General features: G+C 41.2%; 1 protein-coding gene across 8 annotated transcripts in view; it reads left to right on the forward strand.

Moving 5' to 3' along the window:
* Window positions 1-12,429, forward strand: part of PAK3 (p21 (RAC1) activated kinase 3) — a 252,788-nt gene that overhangs the window by 219,556 nt on the left and 20,803 nt on the right. For all 8 annotated transcript variants that reach the window (XM_070759569.1, XM_070759570.1, XM_070759568.1 and 5 more), the window contains one exon: window positions 8,809-8,872. In XM_070759569.1, the coding sequence (XP_070615670.1) occupies window positions 8,809-8,872 (64 nt within the window). The remainder of the gene's footprint in view (window positions 1-8,808; window positions 8,873-12,429) is intronic.

Genomic DNA, 12,429 nt, shown 5'->3' on the forward strand with positions numbered 1-12,429 from the left:
TCTCTTTCTTTCTCTCTGTCCCTTTCTTTCTTTCTCTCTGTCCCTCTCTTTCTTTCTCTCTGTCCCTCTTTCTTTATCTCTGTCCCTCTCTTTCTTACTCTCTGTCCCTCTCTTTCTTACTCTCTGTCCCTCTTTCTTTCTCTCTGTCTCTTTCTCTCTGTCCCTCTCTTTCTTTCTCTCTGTCCCTCTTTCTTTCTCTCTGTCCCTCTCTTTCTTTCTCTCTCTTATCTCTGTGTGGGGGGGAGGCGGCTGCTTGAAAACCCCTGACCTCCATCGCCTCCCCCCCACGGCACAAGGTGAGCACACCTCGCCGCTGACACAGGCGGCGGGGACTGCCCTGTCCCCCTGCCCCCCCTGCGCAAAACTACGCAGCCCCAGATCGCTCGCTTCTCCAGCCAGCAAATCCGACTGCCCGGCTTTGCTGGCTGATGCAGAAAAGGAAAGCGTCACATTTAAAAAGCACGTCACTTTCTGGGACTGCGGCACCGTGGTGGCCTTCAAGCGCGGCCCTTCGTGGCGCCCCACCACCCGTTCCTGCAGGAAGAGATCGGGCACTTTACCGGGAGGTGGAGGCGACTGGGTGCCGGGGAGGGCGAAGGAGTGGACGCGCCTCTCAGCTGCAGAGCGGAACGGGGGTGGAGATCAGCGGCGGAGTCCGGCGTTGGGGGCCTGGGGCCATGCGGGACTGCTCATCCAGGCTTGCCGGTCCACGCGCGCCTGGATGAGCGGTCCCGCATGGCCCCAGCGCCGGACTCCGCCGCTGATCTCCACCCCCGTTCCGCTCTGCAGCTGAGAGGCGCATCCACTCCTTCGCCCTCCCCGGCACCCAGCTGCCTCCACCTCCCGGTAAAGTGCCCGATCTCTTCCTGCAGGAACGGGTTGTGGGGCGCCGCGAAGGGCCGCGCTTGAAGGCCACCACGGCGCCGCAGTCCCAGAAAGTGGCGTGCTTTTTAAATGTGACGCTTTCCTTTCCTGCATCAGCCAGCAAAGCCGGGCAGTTGGCTTTGCTGGCTGGAGAAGCGAGCGATCTGGGGCTGCGTAGTTTTGCGCAGGGGGGACAGGGGGACAGGGCAGTCCCCGCCGCCTGTGTCAGCGGCGAGGTGTGCTCGCCTTGTGCCGTGGGGGGGAGGCGATGGAGGTCAGGGGTTTTCAAGCCGCCGCCTCCCCCCCACATACAAACTTAGCCATGGTGCACTTAGCTGTGACTTTCAGTGGACAGTTTTTCAATTGCCAATCGCCTTTTCATGAATTTCGCGTCCACTCACCGCGGAGGAGGAGGGGAGGAGTAGGTGGAGAGGCAAGGGGGCGGGGAGGAAAGCGGGCCTGCAATTGGCCAATTTCTTTCTCGCCTTTAGGGAGAGGAACTGTTGCTGCTCTGCCATAGGGCAGCAACAGTTTCTCTCTCTAAAGGCAACAAAGGAAGGGGCCAATTGCAGTCCTGCTTTCCTCCCCGCCCCCTTACCTCTCCACCTTCTCCTCGCTGAGCAGCCGACCGCGGTGAGTTGACAGGAGATTCGGGAGCTTATTTTATCGACCAGTAAAATCTCGTGAGCTTGCCACGGGCCGGTTAAAAGACCTCGTTGGGCCGCATCCGGCCCGCGGGCCGTAGTTTGGGGACCGCTGCTCCAAGGTTTTCCTTTGAGCCAACTTTGAGTTGGAGATGGAAAACTTGTTTAACATTTCTGTCACGCTTCTGAAGCATGGATAACTACACATCTCTCTCTGGCTAATTATAAAAGAATTAAGGATGAATTAAGATTTTTTTTTAAAAGAAAGAAAATCTAGGCTACACCTCCTTCCTTTGTTAGCAACATTTTCTCGTATTTCCATATTTTTCTTCTACCCGTCTTTACAAAGATGTCATAGGAGTCTATTTCTCCTCAAATTCATTGTTAATTATTTTCTGAAATCATGGCAGATAATGACTCACAAATGATCATGACTAGAAATAACCCATAAAAGAAAAGGGAGCCATCATACACCTCCCCTTTTATTGTGTTAATATAAATCTTGATTCATTGTGTTATTTCAATACACTGATGTTTATCTAATTTAAGGTAATTGGATTATTATTTAATATCTTAGAGTACTGGATATAAAAAGGGTGTGTGAAAAGGAGGCTATTCTATCATTATTAGATTCTGGGAGGGATGAAAGAACATGATACACCACGGTATATAGTATAAAATAAACATTTTGGTCTTTGATTAAATTACTTGCTATTCAAATTTTGATTCTGAAATTTTAATATATTCTTACTTGGCTCTCTCTCTCTTTGTCTCTATCTCTCTATTTGTCTGTCTGTCTGTCTGTCTCTCTCTCTCGCTCCCTCTCCCTCCCTCCCTCCCTCCCATCCTCCCTATCTCTCTCTCTCTCTCTCTCCCTCAAACACACACACACACACACATACACGATATATGTAAATGTTTTTTTTCCTTTTCCCAGATCACCCAGTACAGTGTTCCCTCGACTTTCATGGGGGATGCGTTCCGAGAATGAATTGCAATTTCCCATTCCCTTAGCAACCATTTAGATTATTACTCACCATGCTTATTTATTAAAGTTTATTAACACAATATTTATTAAAGGCAGATGAAAGTTTGGCGATGACATATGACATCATCTGGAGGGGAAAACCGTGGTATAGGGAAAATAGTATTTTTTAATTAATATTTTTGAAAAACCGTGGTACAAACTTTTCGCCTAGTTCGAACCTGCAAAAGTCAAGGGAACACTGTATACCCCAATGTGGGAGGGAGCATACTGCTTCCTTTCATCTTTCAGCCACACTTCAGGGGCCATGCAGGCAGTCACTTACACAACAGACTATTTAAGCTTTACATCTTACTGATAAAGAAGTTCCAGTTCAAATTCCAGAAAGGTATGGCTAGCTGATGAGAGCTAAATAGCTTGGAATAGATCTATACTAGTCATCCTTTATTTATTTCTATGTTTTTCTGTCGAGTCACCTGGTATATCCAAATATGGGAGGGAGCATGCTGCTTCCTTTTGCCTTTCAGCCCCACTCCAGGGGCCATCCAGGCTACAAACCATATTTTCCAAACTTGCAAAGAACTGATAAAGAAATAAAGGGAGACTAGCATAGATCTATTTGGTTCTCATCAGCTATCCCTCCCATATTTGGGTATACCAGGTGACTCGACAGAAAAATATGCAATCTTTCCCTGGCTCAGCTGATAAAAGGGATGAGAGCCTGTGGCTTAGAGTGTAAAAGCACTATCTAGCACGGCAAAAGCAGCCAAGGTTTGAATACCAGAAGGATCACTTTATCAGTTCTTTGCAAGTTTGAAATATGTATGTATGTATGTATGTATGTATGTATGTATGTATGTATGTATGCATACACACACGGCTAAAAAAAATAAAGGGAACACTTAAGCAACACAATATAACTCCAAGTAAATCAAACTTCTGTGAAATCAAACTGTTCCCTTAGGAAGCAAAGTGTTGGTTATGACCTATAAAGCCCTTTATGGCATCAGACCAGAATATCTCCGAGGCCGCCTTCCGCCGCACAAATCCCAGCGACCAGTTAGGTCCCACAGAGTTGGCCTTCTCCGGGTCCTGTCAACTAAACAATGCCATCTGGTGGGACCCAGGGAAAGAGCCTTCTCTGTGGCGGCCCTGACCCTCTGGAACCAACCCCCTCCCCCAGAGATCAGAGTTGCTCCCTCCCTCCTTGCCTTTCGAAAGCTCCTTAAAACCCACCTCTGTCGTCAGGCATGGGGGAATTGAGATATTCCCTTCTCCCTAGGCTTATAAAATTTATGCTTGGTATGTCTGTATGTATGATTGGTTTCTCAAATTAGGGTTTCTTAATTTAACTTAAACTTAAATATTAGATTTGTTTATATTGTCTTATTATTGTTGTTAGCCACCCCGAGTCTACGGAGAGGGGCGGCAAACAAATCTAATAAATAAATAAATAAATAAATAAATAAATAAATAAATAAATAAATAAATAAATAAATAAATAAATAAATAAATAAATAAATAAATAAATAAATAAATAAAGCAACACTGATTGACAATCAATTTCATCTGCTGTTGTGCACATTCAACTTTGTACAGAACAAAGTATTCAATGAAAATATTTCATTCATTCATATCAAGGATGTGTTCTTTGAGTGTTCCCTTTATTTTTTTGAGCAGTATACACACACACATACACAGCACACACACCAATGTTCTCTCTAAGGCGCGTGCCCCAAAACAACTTCCCGTGCAGCCTTTTTTAAGGCTGCGCAACGAGAGGCGCCGGCCGCCCCCGCCAGCCGCGAATGTGCCGGTGCTGGTGCCGAGCCTCCCTGCCCCCTGCCCCAGGTGCCTCCAGCCCCCTCCCGCCCCTGGCCTCCCGCCGCTGCCTGCCCGATCCGCCCCTCTCTCTGGCTTTCTCCTCCTCCACCTCCCGCCTTGGGGCATGGCTCCTCCCACAGCAGTGGTGGCTGCGGCTTCTCCTCCTCCTCCGGCCACTAGCGAAGGGGCTGCGAGAGAGGTGGGGCAGGCGTACCCGAAGCGCTCCCATGCTATGAGAGGGTTTTCTCCGAGCGCTCCGGGAGCGCCTTCCCCGCCCCTCTCGAGTCGCAACCCCTTCATTCGGAATGCTTTCCCCGAGCACTTCCGGTACGTCTCAAAATAAGAAAAACCTTCCACGGCCTCCAGAGAAAAAAAGGAAGAGAGGGAAAGGAAGAAGAAGACAGAGAAAGAGAACAAAAGACAGAGCAAGGTAGAAAGCAGGAGAGAGAAAGAGAGAAAGAGAGAAAGAAAGAGAGAGAGACAAAGCGAGAGAGAGAGCAACAGACAGAGCGAGATAGAAAAAAGAGGGAGAAAATGAGAAAAAGAAAGATAGAGCAAGAGGGCGGAGAGAGAAATAGAGAGAGAGGGGGGAGAGAAAGAGAGAAAGAGAGAGAGAGAGAGATGGTTTTGTTTTATTATTAATTTTAATTAAAAAGGGAATTTTTTTTCTTATTTATTTATACATACATATTTACATACATACATACATACATACATACATACATACATACATACATACATACATATTTCTATGCCACTGTCCCAAAGGGACTGCCGCTCATACACACACCCTATTTTCCCCCAAATAATTGGTTCCCCCAACATGCCTACTCTCCCTGTCCTAATGTTCCCTTTTATTTGTAACCATCTCATATATTCACAATCATGTTTATAATTGTATTTGTAATCTTATATATGTTTGGCAAATAAATATACTAAAAATAAGTAAACTAAACTGATTTGGGTTGATACCAAAGAGCCATGGTGACGCAGTGATTAGAATTCAGTATTGCAGGCTAATTCTGCTGCATGCTGTCTGCCAACCGTTCAGCAATTCAAATCTCACCAGGCTCAAGGTTGACTTAGCCTTCCATCTTTTTGAGGTCAGTAAAATGAGGATCCAGATTGTTGGGGTAAATATGCTGAGTCTGTAAACCACTTAGAGAAGCCTGTAAAGTACTGTGAAGGAGTATATAAGGCTAAGGGCTTAGTCTTCTTATGTCTTAATTATGTTGGATGTCCTTGAATAGAAATACAATCAAAATAGAGTTATTGATGATTCTAGCAGCAGTAATAATAATAATGATTATTTTTAGATGTCCCTTCCTTCTGAAGGAGACCAGTTTTGCAGAAATACAGTGGTACCTCTACTTAAGAACTTAATTCTTAAGTAGAAAAGTTTGTAAGTAGAAGCAATTTTCCCCATAGGAATCAATGTAAAAGCAAATAATGCATACAAACCCATTAGGAAAGAAATAAAAGCTTGGAATTTGGGTGGGAAGAGGAGGAGGAGGAAGAAGAAGAGGAGGAGGACAGTCGCTGTCCAGAGTGAAGGGAGCATTTCTTCTCTCTGGGCGCTCTCCAAGTGCCTAGAGAAAGGAAAATGCTTCGTTCGCTCTGGGCTGCCAAAGCCTCCTTAAGCGCCACCAAAAGGCTCATCTGGCAATCCAGAAAAGCCCGAGATGGACAGGATTAAAGGAGGAATGCAGGAAACTGGCTGGGCCTTTGTGCCGCTCTCAAATTTCCTGGGAAATTTTTCCAGGCTCAGGTTCTTAAGTAGAAAATGGTTATTGAGAAGAGGCAAAAAAATCTTGAACACCTGGTTCTTATCTAGAAAAGTTCTTAAGTAGAAGTGTTCTTAAGTAGAAGTACCACTGTACTGCTTCTGCAGTACATAATGTTTTAAACCATTAATAATCCTTAAAGAAACAATAAATACAGAAATCAAAACAAGGTTCATTTCAATCTCCCAGGCCAGGGCCCATGACTGGATTATGAGCCATTTGGAACCTATTGTGGAAACGATGGGTGAGCTTATGCGCGTGTGCATGAGCGACATGCAAGCACGTGCATGCACGCTCCATTTGTGTGAGTGGTGAACGTGTGTGCCTGCCACTCATGCCAATGGAACTGCTGACTGCTCATGCAGAACGGTCCCCACCCCCTTTGGCCAGTCTGCAAAACTCAAAAGTTTGGGGAACTCTGATTAGGAAGGAAGGTAGGTAGGTAAGTGAGTGAGTGGGTGGATGGATGGATGATAGAGAGATAGATAGATCGGTAGATCGGTAGATCGGTAGATCAGTAGATGGATGGATGGATGGATGGATGGATGGATGGATGGATGGATGGATGATAGACAGATATACAATACAAGACATGGTGGCCATTATCCTTCAAATAAATCATTGAAAGATTTTATATATAAGTCAGACATCAGTTTCCTTTCCATCATAAATGTTTTAAAAATTTTCTCCAATATAAAGTAAAAAAACAATGCATAGTTTCCAACACAAAATCAAGCTTATTATCAAACATATACAGATTTTTACTTTTTACTTTTTACTCAATGGAGGCTCAAATCTCTTTCGTTTACAAAAGAACTGTAGAAACATATAATATATATTCAAAAACCTCCTAAAATATAGCTTTTCTCCATCTAATATTACAACATTACAATAATTAATCCCTGATCATCAAATTCACATCTTATTTGGGTCTTACAAATCTATTGAGCTAATTATTTCAAAAAGCATTTTTCTTATAATCATCTAAGCAAAATAGATTATATATAAAATAATTCTTCATATTGCAACAAAAAGTCTAATAAAGTAATTATTCCAATAACAAAGTATATCATATTATATAATAATAAAATAGATTATATATAAATAATAATAAAATAGATTATGTATAAAATAAATGTGAATATTGCAACTAAAAAAGATTAAGTAACTTTTTTATATAATTTGAACATGTTTAAACTAGTTTTTCCAATAATATTTTGATGTGTTATATCAATACATAGTGCTACCACCATTACTCATCTTCTCCATCTGGGTTATAATATTTAAAACTCAATCTTCTTATCTCAATTTTATCAGCAATCAGTTTCTTAAAGACCTTTTTGAAATAGACCCCAGTCCATTACAAAATCTTCCTTTATTTCAGTCTTTAATATAACCAGGAAGTAGCTTTCTACAATTCTCAATGGAATTTATCATAAGACTAATGTGTTGATGCTTATCATAATGCCATCATAATCTTCTGCTGCTTCTCAATTAATTTTAAGTATTTTAGTTTTTTCTAAGTCTGCAACTTTCTGCCAAGAGTGCTCTGCTCAAACCCCAAATTTTCCTAAACACCTATATATAAAACACTTATTCTTCTATAACACTTAATCTCCAATAAGTGTTATATATAGAGGGACTCCTGCTTGAGAAACAGGTTGAACTAAATAGCAATAACAATAACATTTATATACCACTTCATAGTGTTTTACAGTCCTCTCTAAATGTTTTATAGAGTCAACATATATTGCCCCAACAATCTGGGTCCTCATTTTACCCACCTCAGAGGGATGGAAGGTTGAGTCAGTCTTGAGCCGGTGGTGAGATTTGAACTTCTGCACTACACTAGCAGTTTGCTGAAGTAGTCTGCAGTGCTGCACTCTAACCACTGCACCACCCTGGCTCTTACTATAAAGTCCTTTCCAACTCTAGTAACCTAATAAATACTTCATGAGCTGTTCTGTGAAAACACTGGAATTGATCACATTGCCAAAATCACATAAGCTCTCAAGCAAAAATGGAAAATGTAATGATCAGTTCAACTTGCCAAATCTAGTAGGAGTGCGCAAATTTCAAGAGATTTTGTGAATTCATTAGATTTTATAGGCTTTTTTAAAAAAATTGAAGTTGAAGCAGTAGGTCTTTGGAAATTTAGGGAGAAGCAAATTATGTATCACATCTGAAACTATTTATACAACAGGTTGATAGGGAAAATACTCAGTATAGAAAGATTTTGGAATAGCAAGTTTGATTTGCACTTTGTATAAAATGTTTTTGTTGTATTAATCCACCAGCCAGAGAAGAATGAACGATCCATATCAATGACACAATTTAGGGTTTTTTTTAAAGCATACAGGAAGTGTTATAAGACTCTACTGGTCTTTGGTTTTTGATTCCAAAGGTATAGTTTTTGAAACTGAAGCACTGTGTGGTTTTATTTTTTTTTTCAACATCTGAATGGTGGCACCCAAATAAATATTTTGCCATTTTAAACTATTGAGTTGGCATTGTAGCCTATTTTTTTTTTACAACTGATCTTTTTTCTTTTGCTTCCTGAATCTCACCTTAATACTTTTCTCCAGACTAAGAATTTCTTACAAACTATTCTTTTTTCCAAAATTATTTGGGAATTGTGTACTCTCTTTTGTCTTGGCTTTTTAATGTATGTTTTAACCAAGGTTAATTTTTCTTGGGTTTTTTTTAGGAAGTATTGTGAGTGTTGGAGACCCGAAGAAGAAATATACACGGTTTGAAAAAATTGGCCAAGGGTTAGTACTCCTTTCTTCCTGTTTCCTTTTTATCGTCATGTTTTCTTCAAAATGGACCATCATGTATTATCTACATCTAGGTAAGAAAAAACAAAGATATACATATAAACTGAGTGAAGCCACACTCAATAGTAGAGGCTGTGAGAGGGAGCTTGGAGTCTTAGTAAACAACCAACTAAATATGAACCAGCAATGTGCAGCAGCAGCCAAAAAATCCAATGCAATCCTAAATTGCATTAATAGATGGATACAATCAAGGACTAGGGAGGTACTAATACCACTCTATAAAGCCTTAACTAGAGCACACCTAGAGTACTGCATCCAGTTTTTGGTCACCACGCTACAAAAAAAGACATTGAAACTCTAGAGAAAGTGCAGAAAAGGGCAACCAGGATGATAAGGAGACTGGAGACTATACCATATGAAGAATGATTGCAGGAACTGAGCATGGACAGTCTGGCAAATTAAAATCTAAATAATTCCTAAGTAATAAAATAATAATTTATCACCTTAGTTATCCCACATGGAATTATCTGCATCGAGTTGTTCCGTGGTGACTTGGTGGCAAGATGGGCATGGTGAATTGTGAATTATTCGATGCCCTGCGAACTCAGACCATTACTTCCTGTCCACCATGTTTCAGATTTTGACGCTCTCGCCGACCCTGTGTGAAACATGCTGCATGAAAGCAAAAAGTGGTGCTAACAAGATGCCTGTTCTTACCTTTGGCCTGGAGAGCTACGCTCCATTGATCCTAGAATGTTTATGCAAGACATTGCCTTTTTTATGGGATAGAAATATAAATGTGTTTAGCTTGCGTGCCCTTGAAAATATGCATAGAGAATTTCTTGCTTTAGCTTTTCCCATGGAAAAGCTGCATTGCAATAAATTCTGACTGGGAACTGTAGGTGCAAGTCAATCTCAAAAGGCACTTTCTTTGCCAATAAATCTCTTTTTTTCCTGGTCCCCCCAAGAGGCTCAGCCTGGATGTAAACAGGCTTTTCTAAATAAAATATACAAATCAGACTCCTCTAAGCTCAGGAGCCATGGTTCTGCCCTGACAGCCTTGAATACATTGAATTAATTTTTTGTGTAAACAAATTGGATTAAACACCCCTATTAGTCACCAAAAATCCCATTTCCATTTGCATTTATATTAAAATGAAACATTCCCTGCCAGTGAAAACATTGTATTCGACCGAAAGACTAAGTTGAGTGCAGAATGATTAAAATATAATGGAAATTATCTATCACCAGTAAATCTGTATGAACATAGTGACTACTAGACTTAATTGCACTAAATAATTCCGGCTACGCTGTTGTTGTGTTGGGGTTGAGCAAAGCAGATACCTCTACCAGCTGCTACTACTATAATTGTACTTTTACTTCCATAGTATAAGATCAGGCAAAAGAATTGGGGATGAGATCGCCCATGGATTGCACAGAATTTCCTTGCAAAACAGCTTTGGGATTTGTGAAGCAGCATACAGTTCTTTAAATAAATACCGGAGCATGACCCTAATTTGAAATTGCCCCCCAGTGGGATTTCTTAACACAAATAATACAAATCAGAAGACTAGAAATGTATACATTCACCATCTGTCTTCCTTCTTGATTTTGATGAGTGAAATTTGCAATGGGCTCCATCTCAGAGTCTTTCTTTCTTTCTTTCTTCCTTCCTTCCTTCCTTCCTTCCTTCCTTCCTTCCTTCCTTATTTCTTTGATTGATTGATTGATTTATATGCCACCCCTCTCGGAGGACTCTTTAATTAAACAAGAAAAAAACTATCAAAACAATAACATACAAACGTATTTTTCGGAGTATAAGATGCACTGGAATATAAGACACACCTTAGTTTGGGGGGAGGAAATTAGGGAAAAGAGTCTGCTTACCAGGTATTCATCTGACTAGCATCCTTAGTCTGGTCAGTTTCGGCACATTATTTTATTCCCTGGTTAAGGGCTTAATTTTTTTTTTATTCTGAGAGAGTAACAATGAATGAGCTTGCAAGCCAGTAAGAGCTGGGAACATCATTAGCACCTGGAAAGAAACAATCTGGGCAAGAAGAGCAGTGGAAAAAATCCTGCAAAGTCTTAGGGCTTGGAAAACATTCTTCTTTGCAGAGTGTAACAATGGAAGAGCTTGCAAACTGGTAAGAGCTGGGAACATTGTTAGCACCTGGTTAGGGCTGGAAAAAAACTTACTCAGAGCAAGTTAGAGTAATGAAAAACCCTGCAAAGACTTGGGGCTTGGAAAACATTCCTTACAGAGAGTGAAAGAGCTTGGGTACATTAATAGCACTTGGTTAGGGCTGGAAAGACATATCTGGAGCAAGTAAAGCAATGAAAAAAAAACTTACAAAGACAGGGTTTGAAATACATTCTTGGCAGAGAGTAAGAATTAAAGAGCTTGCAAGCCGTAAAAGCTGGGAACATTGTTAGTACCTGATTAGGGCTGGAAAGAAACATTTGGAGCAAATGGAGAATGAAAAAAAAAATCAAAGACAGGGTTTGAAATACATTCTTGGCAGAGAGTAACAATGAAAGAGCTTGCAAGTGGGTAAGAGCTGGGAACATCATTAGCACTTGGTTAGGGCTGGAAAGAAACTTCCTCTGAGCAAGTTAGAGTAATGAAAAAAACCCTGCAAAGACTTAGGGGTTGGAAAATATTCTTTGAAGAGAGAAACAATAAAAGAGCCTGCAAGGTAAGAGCTGGGAAGACCGTTAGCAGCTGGGGAAAAAAGCTACATTCAGAGTATAAGACACACCCTAATTATCAGCCTCTTTTAGGAAGGAAAAAAGTGTGTCTTATACACCGAAAATACGGTATATACATACAGATATTATATTGGGGTTATGTTGTGTTGCTATTAAAAAGTTCTTATTTTTTTCCTCAACATATTTTTTTATTTTTTTGTGTGTGTGTTCTGTCGGGCTCTCTGGTAGAATCCTCCCAAAAATTCACAGGTACAAATTTCAGACACACACACGTTTGAAAATTCAAAACAATGTTCTTTATAATGAAAATTCACTTAAACTAAGCCCTCTTTTGGTATAGCAAAGAGCACTCATCTCCAAACAAACTGGTAATTTATACAAGTCCCTTATCAGTCCTGTGATACTTAGCTTGCAGCTGTGAGGTAATTCAAAGTCCTTCTTTCACAAAGTGAAACACACTTTGTTCTGGTTTAGTTTCAAAGCGGGGAAAAATCAGCACACAAAAAGTCAGTCAGTAAAACAGTCATGAAACACAACGATCAGATAATCCTCCACACTATGGTCAAACCCACAGGCTGCTATTTATAGCAGCCTCACTAATTACCACAGCCCCACCCAACCACAGGTGGCCTCATTTTCTTTGATAATAATCTCTCAGTTGTTGTTGCCTATGCATCGCTCTCCGCATGCGTGGCTGTATCATTAACTCTTGTTCTGAATCCAAGGAGGAGCTAGATAATTGATCTCCTTCTTAACTGTCTGCCACACTCTCCTCCCCCCTGTCACTCACGTCTTCTTGGTCAGAGGAGCCTTCATCTTCAGATTCCACCGGGGGCAAA

Source organism: Erythrolamprus reginae, chromosome 8, assembly GCF_031021105.1.
Source record: "Erythrolamprus reginae isolate rEryReg1 chromosome 8, rEryReg1.hap1, whole genome shotgun sequence".
Classification (NCBI taxonomy): domain Eukaryota; kingdom Metazoa; phylum Chordata; class Lepidosauria; order Squamata; family Dipsadidae; genus Erythrolamprus; species Erythrolamprus reginae.